Consider the following 27,409-nt stretch of genomic DNA (forward strand, 5'->3'; position numbering starts at 1 on the left):
TCATTCGTGATTTACTCACATTGTTGAGGGTTGTGCTTGGAGTAAAGATTGATCTTGTGATTTAAGAATCGATACTGGGATTGTTCAAACTAAGATTATGATTAATCAAAGAATCAATATTTTTACCCATCCATAGTCAACATCCTCTTATGGACTTTAGTCATGGTAGACAACTTATTTAATTTGATGTGAATGAAGACAAGGCCGTGAGGGACAGCATACACTCTGTTCAATATGTTGTTCTTTCTTAAAGCTGAGGTTTGTCATTTCTGCACCACTAGCATTATCAAATGGAACTGCAAAAAGAAAGGCAAAAACTCCCCCTGTCTGCCAGATACTGTAGTCCATCAGACAGTGCTGGTGTTCAGACTGCAGTAGAGTGAGACAGGCGAGCACTGGGCTGTGGAGGTGGGACAGTATGAGTACTGATGCAGTGATGATGCTCTCCTCTGGAGTACTCTGTCTGCTACTGAGAGTGCTTATCAATATGGATGAGCATCTGTATCTTCATACCTTTATTATAAAACTGATAGTTCTGCTCCTGGATGTTGATTGGTCAAATACAGTGTTCTGCTGAGCTAAAATACACTATACTGTACAGTACCAGCTGTGAAACTCCTGTTCACCAGCTACTGTGTATATCACTTCACAGCACCCATAGAGACCAATTTTAACCGCAGTTTAGTGTCAGGAAACATTCTTCACCAATACTTGATGAATATTTGCTTACTAAACTGTTAATGGAAATGTTTTCGCCTTATTTAACAGCATAAATCCAGCAAAATGTTATATTTGCAATTCTTTATTTTAAAAAGATTTTATATTTTAAATTTATAACATTATACTTTGTATTATATTACCCTGGATTTAGTTTTAAAAAACAAGTTACCGCAGATGCATTAAGGTTTCTACTACATCTGCTGAGAGACTGACAGTAAATTTGGCTTATTTTTCAGATTGTTGAAATCCATCACTACTTTTTTTTTTTTCTTCATTTGTAAATTTGTGAAAATGTAATTTTCATTTTTTTTTTTTTTTTTGTGGAACACATAAGGTATTTTTTTGAAGAACATTCTATCTACTCTTTAATTTAGGTGAATGAGGACTGGGGCTCTCAAGCACCAAAAGTGACAAAAATTCATCATGAAAGCATCATAAAGTGGTCCAAATGACTGGTGCGCTAAACCTTCCAGAGACATCCGATAGCTTAGTGTGATGAATAGTCAGGAATTTAATTCCTATGGACCCGCCGGTGAAAAATATGTATCACAAATTAGCGCCCCCTAGAGGTAATGGGGTAGAAATATTAATATGAATTTAAAAGTCATAGAAGTAACTAGATCATTGCTGAGTAAGCCCAAAATAGCTAAAAACAAATATCTGCTTTTACCTTCTAAAAAACAAAAATAGCCATTTTTACTTGTCTGTGAGCTTGCTTGTGTGAAAAATCCAGTGTTATATCATAGATGTCCAGAACAAAATATGCCATCCAGTCTACTCAGAGGCTGAGATATTCAATGAAACAATGAGTGTGGTGCATAAACTGAAAATTAGACTGAATGTCTATGGACGAGCACAAAGCTAAAATGCCACCTACATTTCAGATCTGTATATTGTGATGAATGTGATAGAGTATAAATAATTTTTTCTAGTACTTGCTGTCATCTAGTGGAACAAAATAAGGCTTTTCAAAGTGAGACAGAGTGAACAGAATCAGAATTACATGCTTACAAAGTTGGGACAACAACAAAAAAATGTGCAATTAGTCCACAGTGTGTGTGAATGGTGAGCTTTTAATTTTAAGTGTGAAAAATTGCAGGCGGCAGCGCAAAAATGCATCAGAGTTTAACGAGTTAAGAGTAAGTCACTATTCACAAAAAATCTTGACATCCGTCAAGATTTGATGCGTTCATGAGAGTTCACAAGAGAAGTAGTGATGTTCGATTCAAAAACAAATCTTTTTGAGATGGATATGATCCATGAATCGTTTCATCCAGTTCACAAAACTGGTCTGAGTGATTTGTACATGACTGATCCAATTCTCAAGTTCAACTCACTGAATCAATGATCCGGTCCCATTCGTTAACAGCTCACTGGAGGGAAAGATCATCAGTGAACAATGACTTAAAATTGGGTCTGTTCCTTACTCAAAGCTATCGGATGACTTCAGAAGTCTTGGTATGTAGCGCACGTGTCATATGGACCAATTTTATGTTCATTTTATGATGTGTTTTTGTCATTGTGGACCTTGACAGACCCAGTCCTCATTCACTTTCATTATTTGAAAAAGAGTAGAAAGGTAATACATGGGGTAACGTGAATTACATTTGGAAGAACAATTCCTCCAAAATTTATATTATGAATTAACCATTCTATAAAAGCAATCAAGCACTTCAGGCCATGACAACGCACTTTAGCAGTGACTATATTCACAATATAACACAGCCTCTTGCATCATATTGCTGAACTGTGATTGTGAGGGATGAATGTGAAGAGGGCCGAGGCACCAGAGCTTCGATCTATAACAGCAATAAAAAAAAACACAAAATTATCAGACATCAAAAGCACTCAGGTAACATGATGAAACAAGTGCTCTACTTGCAATATGGTATTTACGAAGATCCGAGATAAACTAGAGAGATCGCAAAGGGAAAAAAATACTCTACGAGAATGAAGATACAGCATGAATTGATGCACGCCACCTTCAATCGGACAACTGACCAAATCATTAACAAACTGAAAAACACTTAAGGGAGTACAGGGACCATAAGAAGGACATAAGCAAAAGCAACAGTGGAAGAAGCAACAATGTTTTGGACTCGGACACCGACCAGCCTGCTAACTAAAGGGGCATTGAATTCAGCCAGTAATGCTCGTGATAAACAGTGAATCTCCGGTGTCCTCTGCAGATGATCTCAGTAAGGTGTTATATTTGCCAACTTTGTTAGCTTTTCTTACACTGTTGTCATCTTATTTTGTGCATTTTGTTCTGTAAGGGGATTTCTGACCAGCTACTCACTAAGTTTGGAAGTAAAACTGTGGGATTCTCAATCAATGACATTATATGCTATGGCAAAAATCAAAATACAACCATCTGCTACACCAATGTTAATACTGATTCCACTGTAACAGTTTATAGAACTTAGCAAGTTAAGCCATAGTTCACACAATATATTGTAATTACATTACCTGTCGTCTTTAGCGTAGATGTCGTCTCTGACACTCTTGTTGAGTAATGTAATAACGATGGATTGCATTAAACCGTATGTTTAAATATGTCCTCAAAAACAAGAGTAAAAGCTGTATACAAACACAACTGTGATGTGCCAAGTTTTTTTTTATGTTTAAGGTAGTCACGTGAAACTTACCACGTAGATAGTAACCCATTACGTCTCCATTCGGCTCTCAGGTCAGTGGAAAAGTTTGGCCGGTTTACGATAGGCTCTAGATTGCCCTGGCCATGAACCAGCGGAGCACAGGCTCGGCACATGAACCATCGCAATTTCGGTGGAAAAGGGCAGAGTATCAAAGTACCACAGTTTACCACAGTAAAGCACAACATGCCTTGAAGTGATCTGTTGATTTAGATGCTCATATTAAGGTTGTACAATGTCTGCAGCTACTCAATTTAATAATTAAATAATAAATAATTTTCATACCAGTCTATTATTGTGGTTTCCACAATTGTAGATTTGCCTGCCCCTAAACAGCACATGAAAACATATGAAGAGGGGCTAAGAACAAACAAATCCTCTCTTGAATAGGGGTGCATGGTAATAAGGAGCCATCTATGGCCTTACCTGCGTGTGCTATTATAGCATTGCACTATAAATAAACAGGTACATAAAGGGGTTTTAAGTCTGGACCTCTTTTGACAAATTATGGACAAAGTTTTCCTCTTGTTCAATAAATGTTCTGTTTGAATGATGTTTGATATTGGGAAATAACTGGCCTTGTCTGCCTTCAGATATTCCTAAAGATTACTTAAATTATTAGGAGCCTGATGAAAGGAAAACAATGTCTGTTCTGGAGTAGAAAGCAACATTTTGTCACAAGCACAGTCCCAACTCAGTACAGTGGTCTACTCATGGGTACAGTCAGAATATTATAACTAGCCTATAGAGATAAGGTGTTAATTAAACTAAGTTTAGTTCATTTTCACATAGTCCCGAACTGTCGAATTCATGCATGATGTAAAATAACTCACATCCAATGTAAACATGAAATGAAATTAAGTAAATATGTCATATGTTAATTAATTGCAATTATGTACTGTAATAAACCAACTTCGAGCATGTGGATGACCGTATACTTCAGTCACCACCAAAGGCCATTTTGATTGGCTTGCGACAGAGAATCTCTGACAGCGTGCACACAAACGGCATGTGTGACCAGAAAATATAGTGTTTAAAGCCTAGTTAGCATGTCACGTTGCTTCGTGAGGATTAATTCTACATCTATGCACAATGTTGTGCTGTTTTAAGGCTTGCTTAAATCTGGATCATCTGCTGCAAGTAACAATGTGCTGTTTTCCATATTTTGTTTATGTTTATTGAGGCCGGTATCGTACAGAAGGCAAAATTTTAGTACCAAGCTGACCCCGTTCTTTAGATATCAGTGACCGAGTAAATCTGGTTTAATCTCTCTTGAAGTTCAGACACAAAGTTAAAGGCAAGAGTCTTCAGATTCCTCTCTTGTTGGTGTGTGTAACAGGTATCAAACAGAGCCTCACAGAAGTGAATTTATGGCTGAATGAACTCACTTCTTGCCCAGATGTTTGGCGACGTCCGAGCGCCGGAAGCCCTCCAGGTGGTAGAGGCGTCTGGCCAGGCGCCGTGCGGCTTCCTGGTCGCTGCGACTGCCATTGTGAAGAACATCTATGTCTTTAAGACATTCCACAGAGTCCATGTCTGAGTCCCAGTCTGACAGCATGTCCTTCAACCCCGCATCGCTGCTGCACAACAAGAGAAAACACACAACTCAACTCAACATTGACACTATTTAATTTCTTAAAGCATGTGCCTACTCTTATTGGGAACAATCCATCGGTGCATTTTATTCCAAAGAAAAAATATTCTGTCTTTGTAATCTTTCATCAAAATATTATGACTTGATGAAATGACTTTTCTTTTCATCTGAAATCACAAACCACTCGCCCATAGATAAAATCAAGTCATGCCCAATATTTGTTTTTCCTCATTGGGGCGCATGTTCAGGAAACCTGTTTGAAAACAGTCATTATTTCTGGTGGACTTGTCAACTAGTTGGCCAACAAGTTTATCTACATTTTCATGTTTTTAGAGCTTGTCTTTTAATTGGTGTGCCGACAGCGTGCTGTGCTGAATCCATTAGTGAGTTTGCACAGTAAAACCCTCTCAGAAAAGATGCATTTAAATTCATCCTCATTAAAACACTGCTGCTTCAGCCATGTACACATTCACATTCACACAGACGGCTTTGACCACTGCGTTCCTTTTTAAGAGATGCCTACTGTAGATTAATACCCAAAACTACACAAAAAACAGCTCCGAAAAATCAAAAGATCTCCTGTTGTTACAGCAATGACATCATCTGAGAACTGTGAGTCAAATCTGTTTAATTTCAGAGCCAACAGTCACTGCAGTATAATACAGACAAACCCTCACCATTGCATCAAGGACACAGTGTGCGGAAGAGAATGATCTTTCAAACATTAAAATCATCAAGAGACTGATGGAGTGAGTCTGATCAAAGAACTCTTCTCTATACATCAAGAGCATTTATTCAGAGTGTTGTAGACCGGTGCAGATGTATGACCATGAAAACTTGATTTATTACTGAGGCTCAAAGAGGCAGTTTTCTAAAGGTGAAGAGTCTGTCCTTATCACTTACTGTATATTCCCCATATTCAGAGCATTAATCAAAGTATTAACTTTCATGAAATCATGACATGTATGGCAGCACAGCGTAACACTGCCATCTGTTGAGTGTCAGGGCAAGCAAAAGCAACAACAAAAAAACCTTTTTAAAAAATTCATGATTTCCTAGAAAAAAAAAACAGGGTTGATCATGAGCAGGTGCAGATGGAATCTGGAGACTCTCCACTGATTTTAATGGGAATCAGTGAAATTCTTTACAAGAGCTACAAACAGGCTATGAAACTCTTACTGACAGATAAAAGCAAATTAACTAAAATATTTAATAAATATGCAAAGGATAGTATAATCATAGAGACTTTTTGATTTGCGGGTTCCAAAATTAGTTTTTTGGGCGCAGATCAGCCACTTTTCCACTATCGGGCCGAACAGTTCTCGTCACAAAACCATGCCATTACGGTTTCTTTTTCCACTGTGGTGCCGTGAAATCAGTAGGGTGTATGTAACAGATCTGACTTGGTGACAGCGTGTGAGATAAACATTGGAGCGAGTGCACATATACCAGTTTTTAGGACTGCTTTTTTCCCTGGTTTTACTCTGCTAATACACAGAAAAGACACGGACCATGTCGCAAATAGGAAAGCTAAGAGAAAAAGGCAAGAGGTTTACAATCATTTGCTGAGGGCTTGTGTATGCCACTGGACAAGAACACACAAAGTTAAAAGTTCCCACACTAACTGAAAAATATATTTAATGACAAAAAATATTATGTAAGTATTATATGAAAATAGTTTAAGCGAATATATTGATATAATTTAAGTTTTTATGAGGTACTGTAGTAATCTGCTTCCCTGTGGAAAAAGGTGCGTAGAAAAATAAATGTAGGCTACAATACAAGTTAAACCATCATCATAAAATCGTGAAGATTCACTAAGCATACACTATTTTTATTAACTTTTATTAACTTTCGCCAAATATTAGTAAATTTGACTAGAAACATCTAAAGAGCTTAAGTTGCCTTGGCATTTGAAAATTGACAATTGTGAGTCACCACATACTAAAGCCTTCCCACCAGCACGGTTGAGTACGGTTAGCTAACCGTGCCGAGAATTCCAGGTCGAGAACGGTTTATAGTTGTGCTGAACTGTGCTCAAGTGGAAATGCTACTGTAACCATTCTGCACCGTGCTCAGAACCGTTCAGCCCAATGGTGGAAAAGCAGCTATTGTGTGGACCTGGGCATAATAGTAGGGGTGGACGATATACTGTAAGCAAAACTTTCAATCAAAATGTTGGTGGATAACAATATATACCATGATATAGAAATGTTTATGAAAAGTGATTCAAATACTACTAAAAATCTAATGAAAAATCTTTCATAAATAAAATACTGGGGTAGAAGGGAAAAGATTTCATGATGCAGTATGATAAATAACCTGCCACTTGTTGCATTATATACCAATGGCGCAAGTCCAAAAATGGTAAAAAAAAGTTTTTCCTAAGATGGAGTGCCAATAACTGCAGCAGGGCTCATCAATACGGACTGCCCAATGGCCCGGGGCCAGTGGGAGAAAGATTCGGGCCAGTTGCTTGAACTGTCACTTGCCTGATCGGGCCAGTGCTGCACTAATTACATTGTTGCTTGTGCAGACAAGTGAAAGAGCACCAAAATTACAAGGAGCGAATAGTCTTTCAACCGAGCACACGGAGACAAGCGAGCACGCAGATATGAGCACAGTCGCGTGAGTGCACAAGAATGTGCAGACACCGAGCACGCTCTCCTAGAACTGTCCTTGCTCTGTTCTATGTGTCTTTGCTGCATTTATTACCAACTGTGTTGAAAATTGCAGGAAAAAACCCTTCATCCCCTTGGAGCGGGATTACACGTCTTGCGCGACATTTTAATTATCCCAGCACATTCCATCTTCACAGTGCGAACATTCTTCATTTAGTAATCCACACATAGGAACACAAGAAATCAATATTTACTTTCTATTGGACTGTAAATCCATGTCTCTCCATGCATCATCATACATTTAACGTGCATGCCCTCTTGTAAAGGGACAGAGCGCTAGTACTGTTCACACAGTAAAAAAACAAACATAATTCCCTATATATGGGAATTTCACAGTACCATCTGTCCCGCCTGCAACTGGTACAGAATGCAGCTGCAAGGCTTCTGACAGGTACTAAAAAGAGGGAACATATTACACCTGTGCTGGCGACTCTTCACTGGTTACCAGTTCAATACAGAATTGAGTTTAAGGTGTTGTTATTTGTTTTCAAAGCTTTGCATGGTTCAGCTCCACAATACATTGTGGATCTTATCTGGCCCCATCAGACTTCAAGACTTCTGAGGTCTTCCAGTCAAATGGTACTGTCTGTCCCCCTGTCATGATTGAAATCAAAGGTGATCATGCCTTCTTTGCTGTTGCTCAGATCCTGACCAACTGTAGTGACTCTCATCTTAAAACCTTTTTTTGTTAACATTTTATTTGAATGTGTCCTTGTTACACATATTACATGTATTTTACTATAGTCATAACAGTCAATTATGCATAATTACAAGCAACTAACCCTAAACCAAACCCTTACCCTAAACCTACAGTAAGTACATGTTGTTAATTAGTAATAATCAGTAATTACTTGTGTAATTACACTGTAACAAGGACACATTAAATTAAAGTGTAACCCCTTTTTGTTATTATTTGAAGCAGAGCAATGACATTGTGTTGATGAGTCTTTTGAATGTATTATGTTTTTGACTTCATGTTATTATATGTCTTATTATATGTTATATGCTTTATTTTAATTTGTATTATTCTGGGAAGCACTTTGGTCAATGGAAGTTGTTTTAAAATGTGCTATACAAATACAATTGTATTGTGTTATTGTATTGTAAAAAAAAATATATATATATATATACTGTATATATATAAATAATTTTTTTGATAAGAAACTTTGTTAAGCCCCGGTTATACACATGGCTGGTATGCACTGGTATGTAAGTATACACATTTAACTAGGTAATGTTTCAAAACATTGAACATTAATTCAACACAACAATGGTATCTAATATGAAAAAAAGCAAAATCACAATGGCTATTATTATTATCAAAGCTTTTCAGCTCGAAGATAACATTTAAAACAGTCTACCCGTATCATTTTCATAACACACCTGTTACATGTTTCTTTTCTGGACTGTACAGGTATTTACGTTTTTGTGCTTTGTGTGTCAGTCAATTTTGGTCTTGTTTGGGTTGTCTAATTTTATACTCATATCCACATTCTCAAGTCATAAATTAGGCCTAATATCTACCTAATGTGTGTTACATGATTTAGTAGCAAAGTGCATTCAGCCAATAATCAAATCTTTAACTCGGTGACTAGATCTTTGATCCAGTGTGTGAAAACATTACACATGCCCAAAAGTTGTGAACAGCAGACTTGCCACAGTATCATAATTTTCACACCAGTGCCGTGTTCACGTTCAAACCGACTAACACCGGTATTACCACTGGTTGTATTACTGGGTAATTTTCGTTAAGCATTAGCCAACGCAATAATGCAAGGCAGCTTGATTTCAAACTTTGAACTTTATTTTAACTAAAATTTCAAATGAAACTGAAAAAACTGAAGTGCAATTCAAATGTGTGTTGTTCAATGTAACCGTTCAAAGATGGGCAAGGAGGAGGCGGGAACCGGCTGAATAGTCAATGTAAAATTGAATAATAAAATGAACTTAAAACAATATAAAACATAAACGAACACAGATACACAAGCAGCGCGGCCACGCGCATCTCTCTCTCTCTCGAACTGGCGTCTCCGGCTCCCCTTTATCTCGCTCTCCCGCTGATCAGCAGATTCAGCGCCGGCCATGCAGCTTCACGGCCTGGCCACGCCCTCCACCTCGTCACATTCTACTTTTTGAAAGATGGCTTTTCAACAGTTGTGAAGGGCAACATCTCTTTGGCAACGAACCAAATTCATCTGGGCATTCTCTCCATCATGGGCGACCAGTCGGGTATTTCGTTGTCCGGGCAAATACATCACTTATTGTGGGTTGTTGCGGGTTTTATGTTGGTGTTTTATTACCTTTCATCCCAGGACCCAGTTTAGCTGCTTAGGAAGGGTAATGACTTTGAATGTGTGTGAATATATTTGTTTTGTTCCCTCCTAGGGCTGGGCGATATGCAAGAAATGTGTTCATGATATTTTTATTAAAGGTGCAGTATGTAAGATGCAGAATCCCTTGTTATTAATGACACTTGTGGCCATTAAGTGAACTGCAGCCTGTTGCTCTTGATCGCACGCACACACTCCATAGGGACGCGAGCAAGCATGACCAAAACAAAGAGACTGAACGTGATTCACCGACATCATGATGACAAATGAGGTAGCATAATTAAAATTACACCATTATGATTGTTTTACTACAAACTTTGAGACTGTATATTATATTTGATTCTCCAGTGCTGGAACTGGGCTTAAACAAAGTGTGGATATAGGTCTGACTATGTGAGACTGTAGTTGAAGTAATCACTTTTCTTTGCATGATACATTGACTGCATTTATACGATAGCCTATGTCGGCATTAGCTAGCTAGCCAGCTTTATCAGTAGCTGTTAGCTAAATTTGGTGGATGATGACAGTAGCTGTTTATAAAATAGACTGTTCATTATAAATATGTTGACACAATTCAGTATTGATGTGATTCCATCACAACTGTCATTTTGATATATCGATGCGCTATTGTTTTATAATAACAGAATGTATATATTTCCTGTATAACCAAGTTACGTTACACTAATGAATGGAGCTTTCTGCATTATCTTGAAAATTATCTAGCATTCATTTCATGTGTTATTGAAGTTTACCTTGCTGAATACTGACAGATGAACATTATGTCTGTGAATCAGCATACCTGAGTTTTAGTATAGAGAGAAGATCGTTGAAATTATTTGAAAGTTACGAAGCAAGGTAGCCTGCAATTCGTCAGCGTTAGCAGGCAAGATCAAGTTAGCTACAATTACACAGATCAATCCTTATGGCACTATATATCACATGCTTTGCAGTTATGTAAGCTTACCTGTCCAATAAGAAGAACGCCAATTCAGGGTCGGTTCTGATCCCCAAAACCAAACGAAGGTCCCTCCAGGAATCAAATGTCCTGCCGATGTTCACTCTAGTTTTCGCTCGACCACGATCACATTCCCGCTTACCCAGATGGGATTCAGTATATGTTTATTTTATTTGTTTATCTCTGAAGTCGGTTTTGTGTTTGGAGCCGGCCGTTTGCTGGATTCCATCTCTAAGATAACATTACCTAGTGTTGCAGACTGTCTGTTGACACTGTTAAATAGCGGAAGCGCTGAGGCAAGGCTCTCTGGAGCGCTCAAAACGTCACATCCTTTGGATTCCCCCAACAAAAGCGACCCGCTCCCTTTTCATGAAAATCAGTCTACAGGCTTTAATAGGCAACCTAGGAAGTCCGGGAAGGGCTCATGTTTTAAGTTGTGTTATAAGCCGTTCACACATTGGCAAAAAAAAAGGCGAATATTACATGAAAATGTTACATATTGCACCTTTAAAAAAAATGTATATATATATAATCACAATTTCCGATTACATCGTCAACCCCCCGGCTGAGGGATCGGTGAATATTCTTGTTTTAGTGATTTTGCATTGAAAATTAAATTAAATTCAAATTGCACTTCAAACGAAATGAAAAAGCAATTAAAATAAAGTGGTAAATAAATAAATAAATAAACACATATATATACTGTCAGGCAACTATCCATCTATGACAATGGTGGAAAATTACTAATACAAATTAAGATCTAAAAACAATTATAAATGTAAACATAATTATAATGATGATAATAATCACTGAAATATAAATCATGGTTCGAGGTGAACATGTTTTTGTATTATTTTATGATTTAATCACAGATATATAGGCTATATATAGAGTGACCTTACAGAGTTACGCTCGCAACGATCTGCTCTGTGGAAATAAAGTGAACTGTACTTGAAGCACCTCCTGAGCTGAGATGGTCTGAGGTCATTTACAGAATTCTTATAGCCGATACTATTCTTGCAAAAAAATTTCAGAGACTGAAAAAAAGAAAGAGTGAGACCCTTTTACATACGTATCAGGCCCGGTTCTACGGGGATGCTTGAGGGTGCTAAGCCTCAAATCAACATTAGAGCACCCTCAATTGCAGACCTGAATGTTTTTTCTATTAGATCTCTGGGAACTAACACGCCTCCACAAGCATTTAATATGCTCAGGGTTGCCAGATAATAGGTTAAATTGAATAATAAAGTACCACTGCATTGAAGTCCTATCGATAGTAAAATAAACAATTATTAATTATACCCCACCTTTATTCAGTGTTTCTAACACCTGATAAAAAAGTATTATTTGTAGTGAAAAACTTCAGGCAATTGCAGAATAGTCCCATAAGTTACGTACTATATACACTTTATCCATTGAATACACAAACTGTGCATCATGCATTAGAATGAGTGCACTGCAATGGGCTTCAAAGATGCAAGAACTGTGCAGAGCTTTTTATCTTATCTTCCATGTTCTACTTAAAGACTGATGTGGCCCCTATACCAAAATAAATGCACACCCCTGCTCAGCTGAATAGAGTATGTAAGCCTGTTTATTGGCGAAGCATATTTCCCTGAATCTCAGAGAACAGCATCAAAACTAATAAACGTGTAAATCCGTATGTACTAATTTGCAGGCGCAGCATTTTGCTGTCATTTTCAGCGACAGATCGTGCACAGAAAAAACGAAGCAATAAATGTTTGTACATTTAAAAATCTTTTCTTTAAGTTGATTTAGTAGCATTTAAACGACTTCATCTACGATATAATACGATACATCTCCACTTTATACAGAGCACCCCCACTATTTTCAGAATCACCCTCAGTGATTTTGATCTGGAACCGGGCCTGACACATGTTCCACGAGACTGCACGCCTCTGAACAAACAGTGCATCAGACATGCACATAGACGGCTTTTCTGTCATCTGTTCTTAAAAATAAAATAAAGTATTTCTTCAAGCGCTTCTGTGTATCTAACAGCATATCTTGTGTCATTCTGAATCCGAGATGTCTTACAGTTACCCACCATGCACATTAAATGTCTTCTGTCAGTGCACATAGTTTGCTCCCTGTGTAATTTGATACGTTGATAAAGAACATCTGGCTTTCAGTGAATTATTTAGGTTCATTTATCATGGGTTGCAAACTCTTCATTAGGCAACTATTCTTTATTTAAGGCTATTGTTTTGATATTGGAAGTTCCATTCATAATGTTTCCACCGGTATAATATTTCACACCAGTGTTGTCTCTTGTATTGAGTAAAACCGGTAACACAGTACACCATGGCAACCCTAGTGAATAGGTGACCGAAAACCTATAATTTGCTCCACTGAACTCTTCCCTGAAAAGGTTATATAATGTATTTATAAATTAATATAAAGTTTATATATGGGGTGACATAAGGCATGAAGCAGTCATTTACAGCTATCTTGCAAACTATAAATGCGATATAATTTTTGGGGAAACGATCTTAAAAACTTTTTTTTTTTTTTTTTTTAAATACACATTTAGAGTCATGATGGTAAAAACAGCTATTTTTCACTTTTGTGTTGGGCCCAGTGAAAAGTTTGGCAGGGCAAGTAAAAATCTGAACCTAGAAAAAATCCTTAGCGTTAAAATATCTTAATATCCTTCTAGATTCTGGTTCAGAACTTATTTTCCTTTTATGACTTTTGACTGGCTCTCAATGTGGCTTCATGCATTAATTGCTAAATTTCTCTGACACCTAGAAACTTTTATGGCAGAAAAAGCAGAAGAATATCAGTCCAAACACAATAGAGTGTTTGACCCCTAATGATGCTTTCCAGAGCCTTGTAGATGTGCATTTTTTAAAATCCACACCCTTGAACTCCCTTGACCTAAAGAACTACATGTGTCACTTATTCATTTATATGAAGTCACACTGAGAGCCCCATATCGCTGCGATTTAACCATTTAAGGCCTTAAAAATTAAGAAAGTTTGTTCTGAACCAGAATCTAAAAGGATATTAAGATATACAGTATTTAATTCTTCTGGAGTTATAGGCACTTCAGCGTTGAGAAAAAAGAAGGAAAACAAAAAGTGGGGGTTTTTTTTCTCACATTTTATGGTGCTGAAGTCACTTGATTTTAGTAGTAGTGTATAATCTCTGTGTAAAAATAAAATAATGATGCAGCCACCTTTCTACGGCTGTTTTTTCACCTGCAGTTTTTCTCCAAAATCAAAGGCGAAAATTTTAATTTTGACCCCCTCTCTACAAAATAATGGATTATTCAGTAATCTGGTCCACTTGTGTAAATGATTCTCATTGTATTTTTATTTTTTTACTTTCAAATGTAATAAGGTTTTTTTATTATTATTATTACAGATTATATTATTAGCCTAAAAAGCTTTAAAAAAAAAATGAAGTTTAAGTGAAAAATAATAATTAAAAAACTATATTCCGATTCAGCTGTTATTTTTTTAATCAATATATTAAAGGTATAGTTGCTCTTTTGTTTTCGGATTTGCCGCTGTGTTTTATGATTTGTTGTTTTGTTTTGCACTTCATGGCCACCATAGTTTTAACACATCTATAATGAGAGAATATGCCAAATATAACTCATAAAAACACTGTCAGGTTTGAAAAGAGAAATAATGTCTTTTTATAAGAAATAATGTATGGACTTTACATGATAGTTCAATCTCTAGCTAGATTAATCATAGGCTACATACTGTACAGCGAGATGCAAAAGTCTGAGTACACTAGTGAAAATGCTTCTATTTTACACTCTTTTATAATGTAATACAAATATTTTCATTACAAATGATCTTATATCACTCTAATCTACTCAAGGCTATAGGTTCAGTAAACTGGCTGTAAAATGAGAAACTGTTTTTAAATACTAAACTGGTTCTGAAGAGAAGATTGTCTGAAAAAACCTAAAAGACCCCCGTACAATTGTGACAAAAAGAGTACTATGGTAAAAGCATGTTTTGGACACAACAATGATGGTACCATTTTAATCTTTGCAGCATGTTAGAGCATCATTTATCATATCATCTGATCATACCACCACTTTACCATGGTACCAACATTTTGTGAGGGAATCTGATAGTAATTCCAGAGAACAGCATAGGATTTATAGACAATTGGAAGAGTTTTTGGGGGTAGACCAGACCTGCTAAAGAGAGAAGGACTCCATCCCTCCAGGGAAGGTGCCACTCTCCTCTCTAGTAATTTGGCTCATAGTCTTAATAGTGATAGTATCTGACTAACTGGGGCCCAGGTCAGGAAGCAGACAAACTGGCTAATCCGAAGGTCTGCAAGGTGCCTTGAGATGTCACACAGGTAACATAAACTACAACACATAGAGACTGTATCACCTAGATATCATATAGAGATATTATCGGCCAACATTAGCCTTTCTCCGATATATCGGTATCGGTGTATATTTTACCGATATGCGCCGATATGAAAACTTTTTTTCAGAATGTATAATGCAGAAAACAATGCTTTAGAATTGGTGTCATAGCGTAGTTTGTCCAGCAGAGCGCACTCCGACTCCATTATTTACAGTGCTGACTCTGAGCTGATGGTGGCTCTGCAGACAGGGCGGAGTTAAACGGTGTGGATTTGAGGAAATCTCTTTTTGTCAAATTGCTGACTAGTTTGTGAAATACATACTGGAAAGTTAATAAAAAATGACCCCATCATTTTATATAACTAATATAACATTAACCATGTCCCTGACAACCATGTCACTCATGTTTATCACATCTGTTTGCTGTTAGCCAGCTATAGTTTGTCAGTGCAGTCAGTAATGTAGTAGATTGAAAGGTAAACATCAGAGCATCATCTTTTTGTAGCTCAACAGACTACGGTGCGGTGGTGGATTGTGTCTGTTGAGTGTTAATTTCACGCTACGCTGTTACCTAGTTGGTGAGACACAATGCTGGAAAGTAAATAAAGTCCATCTTTTACTCTCTGTGGCAACGAGCTTACAGCTAACTAGCTAATCACATAGCTACTTTTAAGTTTAATGGTGCAACAATCAAATATTTAGTAGAGCATAAATTGTGACTTAGTGCCCATTTACGCCACAACTAGGCTAAGTTGTAACGTACGTTTTATTTAGCTATTTATTTTATTTTTATTTATTCTTAGTCAGCCGTTGACTGATATTAAACAGTACTGATGTTAATTAAGCTATTTATTTTATTTTTATTTATTCTTTATTTTAATGGTCAGCAATTGACATACTAAACATACAGTACTTATGTTAATTAAGCTATTTATTTTATTCTTTATTTATTCTTTATTTTAATGGTGAGCAATTGACTTATACTAAACATACAGTACTGATTTTTATTTTATTTTATTTATTCTTTATTTAAGTGGTCAGCAATTGACATACTAATAGTACTGATGTTTATTAAGCTATTTATTGTATTTTTATTTATTCTTTGTTTTCTCAGTGTTCATTTCTAGAATTTGTTGACAATGTATAATAATAATGTCAAATATTCTTTGATAAAAATATTTAAGAAAGCAGCCTTCTGAGTACCTTTGCATAGTCATATCAGTGCAAAATCAGTGCACAATCCACATAGAAAAGGTCTGTTTTCATTCAAGCTCCAAACATTAGCTATATCGGTCACCATATCGTAATCGGGTGAATTTTCCCTCTCTAAAATCGGTATCGGTCTCAAAAATCCCATATCGGTCAGGCTCTAATAGAGACTGTAGCTGTGTCTCATTTCGAAGGCTGTGTGCTAGGTAGGATGCGTCCTTTGAAGGCTGCAGTATACTGAGCATCCTCCTTTAAACAAGCCTCCTTTAAACGAGACGGCCTTCGTAGGACAAATGGAAACGGAACGTAACATGGTTGCTATGACAACACGCCACTCTTTAACAAGCGCAAGCGCATTGAGTGAGAAGAGAACAAAGTCCCTTTAGAAGGGAATGTATGAGGTACATTTTAGGAGAGTTATGATGTAAAGAGAAAAGAAAATAGATTTTACAGTTGTACTTTTAGTCTAATAATTTATTTTAATTATATATTAATATAATTATACATATTATATACTCTGCACCCATCTACTGAGGTACTTCAACTTGGGAATTAATATTCCTTGCGTTTGAACATCATATTTACGGGCATTTAGACATTTCCGTTGAAGTAAAGAATTTTGGGTTGTGAGTGCCCACGAAGGATACACCTCATGCATCCTCCAAATTCCCGTGAAAGAAGGTCGCATTCAGAGGCTGCATTCGAAGTGTCCTACTCACTTTTCTGAAACGAGACAGCCTCGATGACGTATGCGGCCAACAAATGTGACCTCCGGAGGACACAGCCTTCCAAACGAGACACAGCCTGTGTCTGTTCCCCAAACTACCAAACACAAAACTCTCACTAAATCATTTAGAAAAAATTTAATTAAGGTAAAACTTGAAAATAACAAAGAAAAAATAAGATAAACTTCATGAAAATGTAGGGCTACTAAACATTAGATCTCTTTCTACCAAAGCACTAATTGAAATGAAATTATTACAGATCATAGTTTGGATGTGCTCTGTTTGACTGAAACCTGGCTTAACCCAGATGAATATATTAGTTTAAATGAATCTACTCCCCCAGGTTATTGTTATAAACATGAGCCTCGTCTGAAGGGTCGAGGAGGAGGTGTTGCTACAATTTACAGTGAAGTTTTTGGTGTTACTTAGAGGACAGGATATAAGTTTAAGTCTTTTGAATTAATAATGCTTAATGTGATACCGTCAGATACAAATAAAAAATCTCTGTCTTCTTTTGCCCTTGCTACAGTATATAGATCACCTGGGCCTTATTCTGATTTCCTTGGTGAATTTGTACATTTTCTATCAGATCTAGTAGTTACTATGGATAGAGCTTTAATTGTTGGTGACTTCAACATTCACATAGATAATGAAAATGGCACATTGGGATTACCATTTATCAATATTCTCAACTCTCTTGGAGTCAGACAAAATGTGACAGGACCAACTCATCGCCATAATCATACGCTAGATTTAATTCTTGTCATATGGAGTTGATGTTGATACTATAGAAATTCTACCGCAGAGCGATGACATCTCAGATCATTACCTCGTCTCTTGTTTGCTGCGATTAGCTAATATCACTCAATCTACATCACGCTATCATTCAGGTAGAACTATTCTTTCAACCACTAAAGACAGCTTCACTAATAATCTTTCAGATTAATCTCACATACTCAGTAAGCCAAAAAGTCTAGAAGAACTTGATGTAATAACAGAAAGTATAAATACAGTCTTCTCTAGCACTCTTGACAGCGTCGCCCCCCTTCGATTAAAGAAAATTAAAGAAAAAGCCCCGCACCATGGTACAATGATCACACTCATGCTCTCAAGACAGCAGCTTGGAAAACAGAACACAAGTGGAAGAATACAAAATTAGAAGGATAGTGTCTGTAGCTACAGACAGGCACTAAAAGCTGCCAGGTCAGCATATTTTAGCAAACTCATAGAAAATAACCACAACAATCCTAGGTGTTTATTCAGTGCTGTGGCTAAATTAGTTAGGAATAAAGCCTCAACAGAACCAGATATTCCATCTCAGCACAATAGTAATGACTTCATGAATTAAGCAATCATCTGTCACAGTACCTCAGAAAACAGTGTCTCATAATTTTCCTCACAAGCAACTTCAATCCTTCGCTGTCATAGGTCATGAAGAGCTAACAAATCTTATCAAAATATCAAAAGCCACAACATGAATGTTAGAGCCAATACCAACCAAGCTCTTAAAAGAAGTATTCCCTGTAATCTCAGAACCTCTTCTTAATATTAACTCCTCACTATCCTTAGGACATGTCCCAAGAAACTTTAAAATGGCAGTTATCAAACCGCTTATTAAGAAGCCACAGCTTGATCCTAGAGAATTGGCTAGTTACAGACCGATTTCAAATCTACCATTTATGTCGAAAATACAAAAAAATTTAGTGTCCTCCGAACTATGTTCATTTCTACAGAGAAATGAAATATATGAACAATTTCAGTCAGGATTTCGGCCCCATCACAGTACAGAGACTGCACTTATCAGAGTTACAAATTACTTGCTCTTATCATCTGATCGCAGCTGCATTTCTCTTCTACTGCTTTTAGATCTTAGTGCTGCCTTCGAAACAATACATCACAACATTCTCTTGAATAGTCTAGAGAATTATGTTGGCATTTGTGGAGTTGCATTAGCATGATTTAGGTCCTATTTATCAGACTGCTACCACTTTGTATGTGTAAACAAGTAATTGTCAAATCAAACAAAAGTTAAGTATGGAGTGCCACAGGGATCAGTTTTAGGTCCTCTGCTTTTCTCCTTGAGAGATATTATCAGGAATCATGGAATAAGTTTCCACTGTTATGCTGACGATACCCAACTTTATATTTCTTCTAAACCCAACGAAAATTCACAATTCTCCAAATTAGCAGAGTGTATCAATGAAATAAAAGATTGGATGGCCAGAAATTTCCTTCTACTCAATTCCAACAAAACAGAGGTACTAATTATTGGACCAAAAACCTATAAAAATAACCCATTAAAATATAAGTTGCCTCTCAATGGATGTACTGTTACATCGTCTTCTACAGCGAAGAACTTAGGTGTTATATTTGATACCAATCTGTCCTTTGAAAATCAAATTTACATTTAAACTTATTCATTTGGCAGATGCTTTTATCCAAAGCGACTTCCAATTTCCAGTGTTTGTAGAACAGCATTCTTCCACCTCAGAAATATTGCTAAATTACGACGCATGCTCTCTGTTGCTGATGCCAAAAAACTAATTCATGCGGTCATGACCTCAAGACTAGATTATTGTAATGCATTACTGGGAGGATGTCCAGCAAGTTCAATAAATAAACATCAATTGGTTCAAAATGCAGCTGCCAGAGTGCTGACTACAACCAAGAAATATGATCATATTAGCCCAATTTTATCGTCCTTACATTGGCTACCTGTTAAATTTTGTATTCATTTAAGAATTATGTTAATTACTTACAAAGCTTTGAATGGTCTAGTTCCACAGTACTTAATTGACCTTCTGACACGCTATATTCTGTCACGTTCATTACGATCACAAAATTCTGGCTTGTTAATAATTCCAAGAATATCAAAATCCACAAAAGGAGGTAAATCCTTTTTCCTATTTGTATCCTAAACTATGGAATAGTCTCCCTAACACTGTTCGGGATGCAGACACACTCACTCAGTTTAAGTCTAGACTAAAGACTCATCTATTTAGCCAGGCATACACATAATTTATCCATCAACTCACAATTAGGCTGCTTTAGTTAGGTCAGCCTGAACCAGAAACATCTATCATGATCTATAAATCTGCATAAAATTGAATGGCATCTATGCTAATATTATTCTATTTGTTTCCATGTCTCAACCTCAGGATTCATAACCCGAGGTTACCAGAGCTGGCCAGATCCAGCTCCATTCCTGCTTGGTGTCAGACTCCACTGCCACGTGTTGCTGAGTGATGATGACAAACTACAGCTGGTGCTAGCCAGACATCACTTCAGAGGACGAACTGATGCCAACTCCAACTGTAAGACATCGGATACTTCATATGCCACTGCCTGAACCTTGGACTTAGGATGGACTCCACCGAACCTCGCCGAAATGACCTGTCGGTTGAACTGCGATGCACCTCACTGATCTCTGCCTGCATCACCTCTGTCTATTGATGGACTACACTCTTATAATGGAATACATAGACTATCAATTAATTGCCAACAAAAGCCTTCATCAGCCAACTAACAAAGGACAATGCATCTATGTGAACTTCTGCAGTTAATCCAGGATGAACTTCAAAGACATTAGTCATTAATCTTACAGTTCATAATTATTTTTTTTATTTATTTTTTTAAACACTGGACCTTAACACTTACTTAGTTTACTCATTTTATACTATGATTTGCGCTGCACATAAATGACTAATATTGGCATTATATTCATGATGTTAGTCAGAGGGGAACTGGCTCCTACAGTGAGTCTGGTTTCTCCAATGTTATTTTTCTCCATTAACCATCATCTTATGGAGTTTTGTGTTCCTTGCCACAGTCGCTTTCAGCTTGTTCACTGGGGTTATAAATACAATTATTATTTAATTTTTATACACAATTTACAATCATATTTAATCAAACTACACAATGATGACTCTAAACCATTATAGATATTACAGTTTCATTTTCTGTTAACTTGTACAGCTGCTTTGAAACGATGTGTGTTGTGAAAAGCGCTATACAAATAAAAATGACTTGACTTCACTAGTTGACTGTCGGGTCTGAATGACTTCCCTATGTATAAAGACAACTGAACCTCCGATAAACGGGAACAATAAACGTACTTCATCATACTTGGTGTAGAGAGTGAAATGAAAACAATATGGTGCATTCCTCACCTCACCTGAGCCATAAATACTGCAGTAATTTGACGTGCAGTTGTCCAACTATTGAAAAGATACACGGCGATTTACTTAAGTACTAAAGTCACTAAACATTTTCACTCTTTCCTCATCATCTCCACAGCGAACGACGCGACACACGCGAACGCAACGCATTCAGCAACACTGATCCAGTCATAAGTGTTTCGCGCGAGTACAATTTTCATAATAACCGGAGCGTTGCGTTCTAATGTCGCGTCGCGTCAAACGCGAGCAGTGAGCCGTTATCCAACTTTCAAAAGTGTCATTGTTTACCTGCACATTTCACGTTCACGTCCAGAGTTCAAACCTCCAACTCTCACACAGCGCTTTCACAAACATCCCGACGGTTTGTCCCGTTCAAACGCACAGTTTAATTTAAAACACAAGAAACTGACACGCTGTTTAAAGTTCTTAAGTAAGTCCAGCTAAATGTCCGCTCATGCTTTGGCCGAAAAACTCACGCATTCCACACAATGCCCTGCTGCTCTCAGTGCAGAGGAGGGACAAGAAGAGCGGGAACATCCTCTTTAAACTCTGTTCTCTCACAAAACAACTAGAAAGAAAACTCCGGCTCCGACGAGCACAGTGAAAACTGTGGGTGTGCTCACAGTCAGTGCAGTCATACTACACACTAGAATGCAGTGCGTAGTATGCGTGGAATACACGGGTGACACAAAAGGAGATGTTTGGCAGAATGTTAGCCTCAGTCACCATTCACTTTCATTGTATGAAATCTAATACTGGGCACACGTGTTGGTATAAGTCAAAGAGGACAACCACATACTGTAAACCAGCACAATTTAAAGGAATATTCCAGGTTCGATACAAGTTAAAGGTGCTGTAAGTAGGGCTGTCAATCGATTACGTTTTTTAATCTAATTAATTACATGGTGTGCCGATTAATTAATCGAATTAATCGCAATTGATTGCCAAAGCCCCTCATATAACAATAATTCAATAAATAATGATTAAATACTTTTAAATAGTTATATTTAAATCATTATAAATAAAATATATATTATAAAAAATAATAACATAGATAATTAAAATGCATTACATAATTGTGGCACACGAGTAAAGCATTAAAAAAAGAGGGTAACACTTTACAATAAGGTTCCATTTGTTAACATTAATAAAAACATTAGTTTACATGAAATAGCAATAAACAATACTTTTACAGCTTTTATTAATCTTAGTTAATGTTAATTTCAACATATACTAATACAATTTCTCAAATCAAAAGTTGTGTTTGTTAACATTAGTAAATGCATTATGAACTAACATGAACTTATAATCAACAACTGTATTTTTATTAACTGATATTAACAAAGATTAATAAATTCTGTAAACAATATATTAACTGTTTGTTCATGATACCTAATGCATTAACTAATATTAACGAATAGAACCTTATTGTAAAGTGTTACCAAAGACAATTCAAAAAGTGGCTTTAGAATCCAATATATTGTTTATTTCCATATTATTGAACTTATGTCATCTACCTATCATTGGCCTACAGTTCACAAAATCCATTTTGCAATTGAATTAGTCAATCAGTCTGAGATATATTTATTATGAGGGCTTTTCTAAGGATGCATCAATGCACACCTGCTTCAGATGCTTTTGGAGCGTCTCGTTTGCGTCGTGTCATAAACATACCTGTTTAGGTCGCTGTGTCAAGTTAAACATAGTTTGAAGCTTAGAAAAACATGTCTTGAGATTCTGCTGTGGGAGAGTGTGGTTTGTTCTCTGTATAACCGCATTGCCCAAACAGCTGAAGTTTCACTTACTGCCCCCTGGAGAAAACAGGTGATACTTCAAGCTTGAATTGCTCAGATGGAAGGAAAATTCCTTATCACGGTCCGGGGACATGATTACTTGTGTTTTTTGTTTTTTTACGCATTATTTTTTATATAATTAATCGCACTGAATTAACGCGTTAAATAGACAGCCCTAGCCTTAAGCGATTTTTTTCATGGAAAAGTATGCAAAAAAATTTCCTACTCCCTTAAAGGAACAGTTCACCCAAAAATGAAAATTCTCTCATCATTCACTTACCCTAATGTCATCCCAGATGTGTATGACTTTCTTTCTTCAGCAAACACAAATTAAGATTTTTTAGAAGAAGATAGAGCTCTGTCAGGTCCTTATAATGCAAGTAAATGGGTGCCAGCACTTTGTCGGTCCAAAAGTCAAATTCAGGCAGCATAAAAGTAATCCACACGACTCCAGCCAATTAATTAATGTCTTCTGAAGCGAATCGATAGGTTTATGTAAGAAACAAGTAGATAATTAAAACATTTTTTACTTTAAATCAGCGCTTCTGTCCATGGATCTGATGCTGTTTAAAATGGCCGAACTCTCGAGTGACGTTCATTCTTCTGTTGTTAATAAGCGCCACTTCCGAATTTTCACGTGAACTCGCCGATGTGCTTACGTCACGTGAGAGCTACGCGACGCGTCAACTGCTGGCAGGAAGCACTTTTTAAAAGTTAAAAACGTTTTAATGATCGATTTATTTTTTACATATATGTATCAATTCACTTCAGAAGACATTCATTGATCAACTGGAGTTGTGTGGATTACTTTTATTACAAAGTGCTGGTACACATTTACTTGCATTATAAGGACCTGACAGAGCTCTATCTTCTTCTAAAAATCTTCATTTGTGTTCTGCTGAAGAAAGAAAGTCATACACATCTGGGATGACATCAGGGTAAGTGAATGATGAGAGAATTTTCATTTTTGAGTGAACTACCCCTTTAAGATATTAATGAAATAAGTGTCCTGAGATACCTCACTGGTCTCTGTGACAGCTGTAGACTTTGTAAACAACAAACAAAAATGTGTCTGCGAAACGCGAACATTGACACTTTTCACCTGTCAATCATTCTGCTCGTTCTCATAGTGTTGTATTTGAAGCGGATCATTGAGGCTATGATTTATAATGTTTGTCAGTTGAGGGTGCTATTGTGCCACTGTTGAATTTGACAGCCACAGGAACAAACAATGCTGCTCTTTTGCTCGGTTTTGGTCTCAAAATTATCTTTGGTGGGCGGGTTTTTGGCATGAGGGGGCGTGGCTAATTAATCTATCAAACTATATAGTATACCCTTTTCCGACCGCACATCGTTCGATAATTCATAGTGTATGTTTTCTCGTGGATGCGTGCTCACTGCAGAGAAAAAAAGGCGCCATTCACAGCCATCTATCTATCTATCTATTTATTATAGTCTATTTGTTATATATATCCCACTATCTGTCTATGAAGAATTTGCTGATAAGTAGCGCTTCCCTGTCCACCAATCACTTTGGGAGATTTAAAAGAGCGTGCTCATAAAATGTGACATCATCCATAGCAATGAGGTCAACTCCGTCTTACTCTTATCTTAAGATTTCCTTAGTAAAACTTGCTCTTAGCAGTTTTGTGAATATGTTTCACACAAAAACTCTTAGCAAGGAACTCTTTGGCGAACTCCTAGTGGTAAGGTAAAAATCTTTGTGAATACGGGCCCTGAATGCTAAAATAGCTTACAGCACCTTTAAGCTCAATCGACAGCATTTGTGGCATAATGTTGATTGAGTATTTTCAACATGTCTCTCCTTTTCTTTGAAAAAACTAAATTTGAGGTTACAGTGAGTCACTTAGAATGGAAGTGAATGGGGCTGATTTTTGAAGGGTTTAAACTAGAGGCGGTTCTAGGGTCTGTGAATATTCTGGAATTAGCCCAGACCTTTGTGAATATGTATGGGGCCGTCCTTTGATGAAATATCAGATTATAATTCACTTTATAAACCAAGTTTGAATGATACATTTATGAGGTGTCAATTATATAGTAAATCTTTAAATGTTACTGAAACCAAAACTAAAAAGGTCCTACTAACTTATGACTCAGCCATTTGCTGAAAGATCAGAAACTGCGTGCTTTGTTCAGTATTGCATTCTGAATTTGTAATGCTCCCGTTCGGAAGGCAATATATGGTTCCAACATTTTTGAAAGGTTTATAAAAATGTGTTTGTACCCATGGCCATCAGATTTTTTAATGGAGGAGTGTAATGGTAGTTTTGTTCCTTTTTATGTGGTTATGTAACTGTGATAATTTGAGATCACTGAATGAGATTCTGGGACCATAATGATATGCAATGTGTTTTCTTATTGGATTTTATGTAGTTCTTGTGGGTGATTACTGTGTGTTTTTATTCCTGTGCATTCTTGTGAGAAGCCAAACACATCAGTGGACAATGCATTATAAAGTCAAGTACTTTAAAGCGTAATTTAGAAAAAAAACAAAGTATTGTCCCTTTTGCCTTTCCATAGTTCAACGCACATTGTGTATAATATATAATATATTTCTTGATATTAAAAAACGTATTTAGTATCAACTTGTTACGAAGCACTGGTACTTTTGACATCACTATTATGATAAAAAACATTCAGGGCTTTACTGAAAACATTCGTGGCTTAAGCCCCGGTAGCCCACCCCTACCATCACCCATGATTTAAAGGCAGAAATGTGAAGCTTATAATTTTATTATTTAATTCTTCTGTTAAAACTTGTGAATAATTTGAGCTGTTTAAAGTTGCTTATACTGTAGTTTACCCGGATTACAGGGTTTACTGCATTATGTCGTCATGGCAACAAAGTTGTAAAATAAGATATAACTTTAAAGGTAAGTACGTTTTTTTTAATCACACTAAAACATGTTAACACACATATTGTTTACATCTTTTGTCTATACTTTTGAAACAGCATTTTAACCTTTACAGATTGGCCCCATTGTCTTCCATTGTAAGTGCCTCACTGGAACACAGATTTTTTGTAAAAATGTTTTAAAGAAGTGGAGGGACGAGTTGAAATACATTTTTGTGATTATGCCACAAATGCTGTCAATTAAACCCAGAATATTCATTTAAACAAAACATTACTGAAATATACTGCATTGCATACCAATAACATGTATTTTCATATATATATATTCCAATTTTCAAGATATATCTAAAACAAATTGGATCACTTGCTTGTTCACCAGCTTTTACATTTTTTTTAATTCCAATCAGGGTTTGCTTGGACAGAGAGTCAAATACTGAGAAAGACGTCTGTTTGCTTTAATTTAAAACACAATCTTTCACACCTCTTAGTCATGCTTTAGCATAAAAGAAATGACTTTATCCTGGAATGTGGGAACCGCAACTAGAACATTTCATTCATATTAGAGCACGACTATATAAACTGAAAGAGTGACCACACCTCTCCCTCTAAATGAAAACACAAGGGAAAAAACACAAAAGCTGCTGCTTAACTCCAGCACTGATTTGGCTTCTTGTGATACAGATATTTCTTTCAAACGATGGAGGATTATTATATGCTCAAGAGAGAGTGATAGAAAGTGATGACACTGCTAACTGCAGTCGTCCCAGGCCAAGAGACACTCATCGCAGGTCCTGTGCCTCTGAACACTGCAGCAGTTGCATGGAGAGTGACCACAGAGCGGCCACACTAGTGATGTTTGGTTTTTCTGGGGCCCTGAAGGGAGTGTCCAGGCAGCTGGATTTACTCTCCCTCCTAACAGTGGCCTCAGGAAGCTTTAACCAGTCAACACAGCACTAAACAATGTCAAGACCAATCAAGAACTACAACAAGCTTTACATTCACAATATGTAAAATTGACACATCAGGGCTTGACATTAAGCTTTCCAGCTACTTGTCAATTGGAACAAGTAAAACTACTTTCTTTCTTTTTTAAAACTACTTCACAGCTGCAAAGTTAATTAACAGCTTGAAAATTAATCAACACACCTTGAAATTTAAGTCAACCAATCAGAATCAAGAATTTAACATTGCCATGGTAACCACCGTTTTCCTGAACAACCATTGGGCGGTGCCTTGATGACTCTGATTACCGCTGGCCTGTTTTCTGGTTGCGATCACCATAAGATACCATGTGAAAACTACTGAAACAAGCGATCGTGACGGACAACA

The 27,409-nt window shown here is 36.8% G+C and overlaps 1 protein-coding gene across 7 annotated transcripts in view; it reads right to left on the bottom strand.

The window, feature by feature from the left end:
- Positions 1-27,409, bottom strand: part of LOC127432445 (PH and SEC7 domain-containing protein 3-like) — a 180,608-nt gene that overhangs the window by 98,788 nt on the left and 54,411 nt on the right. For 2 of the 7 annotated variants that reach the window (XM_051683529.1, XM_051683531.1), the window contains one exon: positions 4,763-4,954. In XM_051683529.1, the coding sequence (XP_051539489.1) occupies positions 4,763-4,954 (192 nt within the window). The other 5 variants (XM_051683535.1, XM_051683533.1, XM_051683532.1 and 2 more) reach the window with 5 other exon arrangements.

This window comes from Myxocyprinus asiaticus, chromosome 42, assembly GCF_019703515.2.
Source record: "Myxocyprinus asiaticus isolate MX2 ecotype Aquarium Trade chromosome 42, UBuf_Myxa_2, whole genome shotgun sequence".
Lineage (NCBI taxonomy): Eukaryota > Metazoa > Chordata > Actinopteri > Cypriniformes > Catostomidae > Myxocyprinus > Myxocyprinus asiaticus.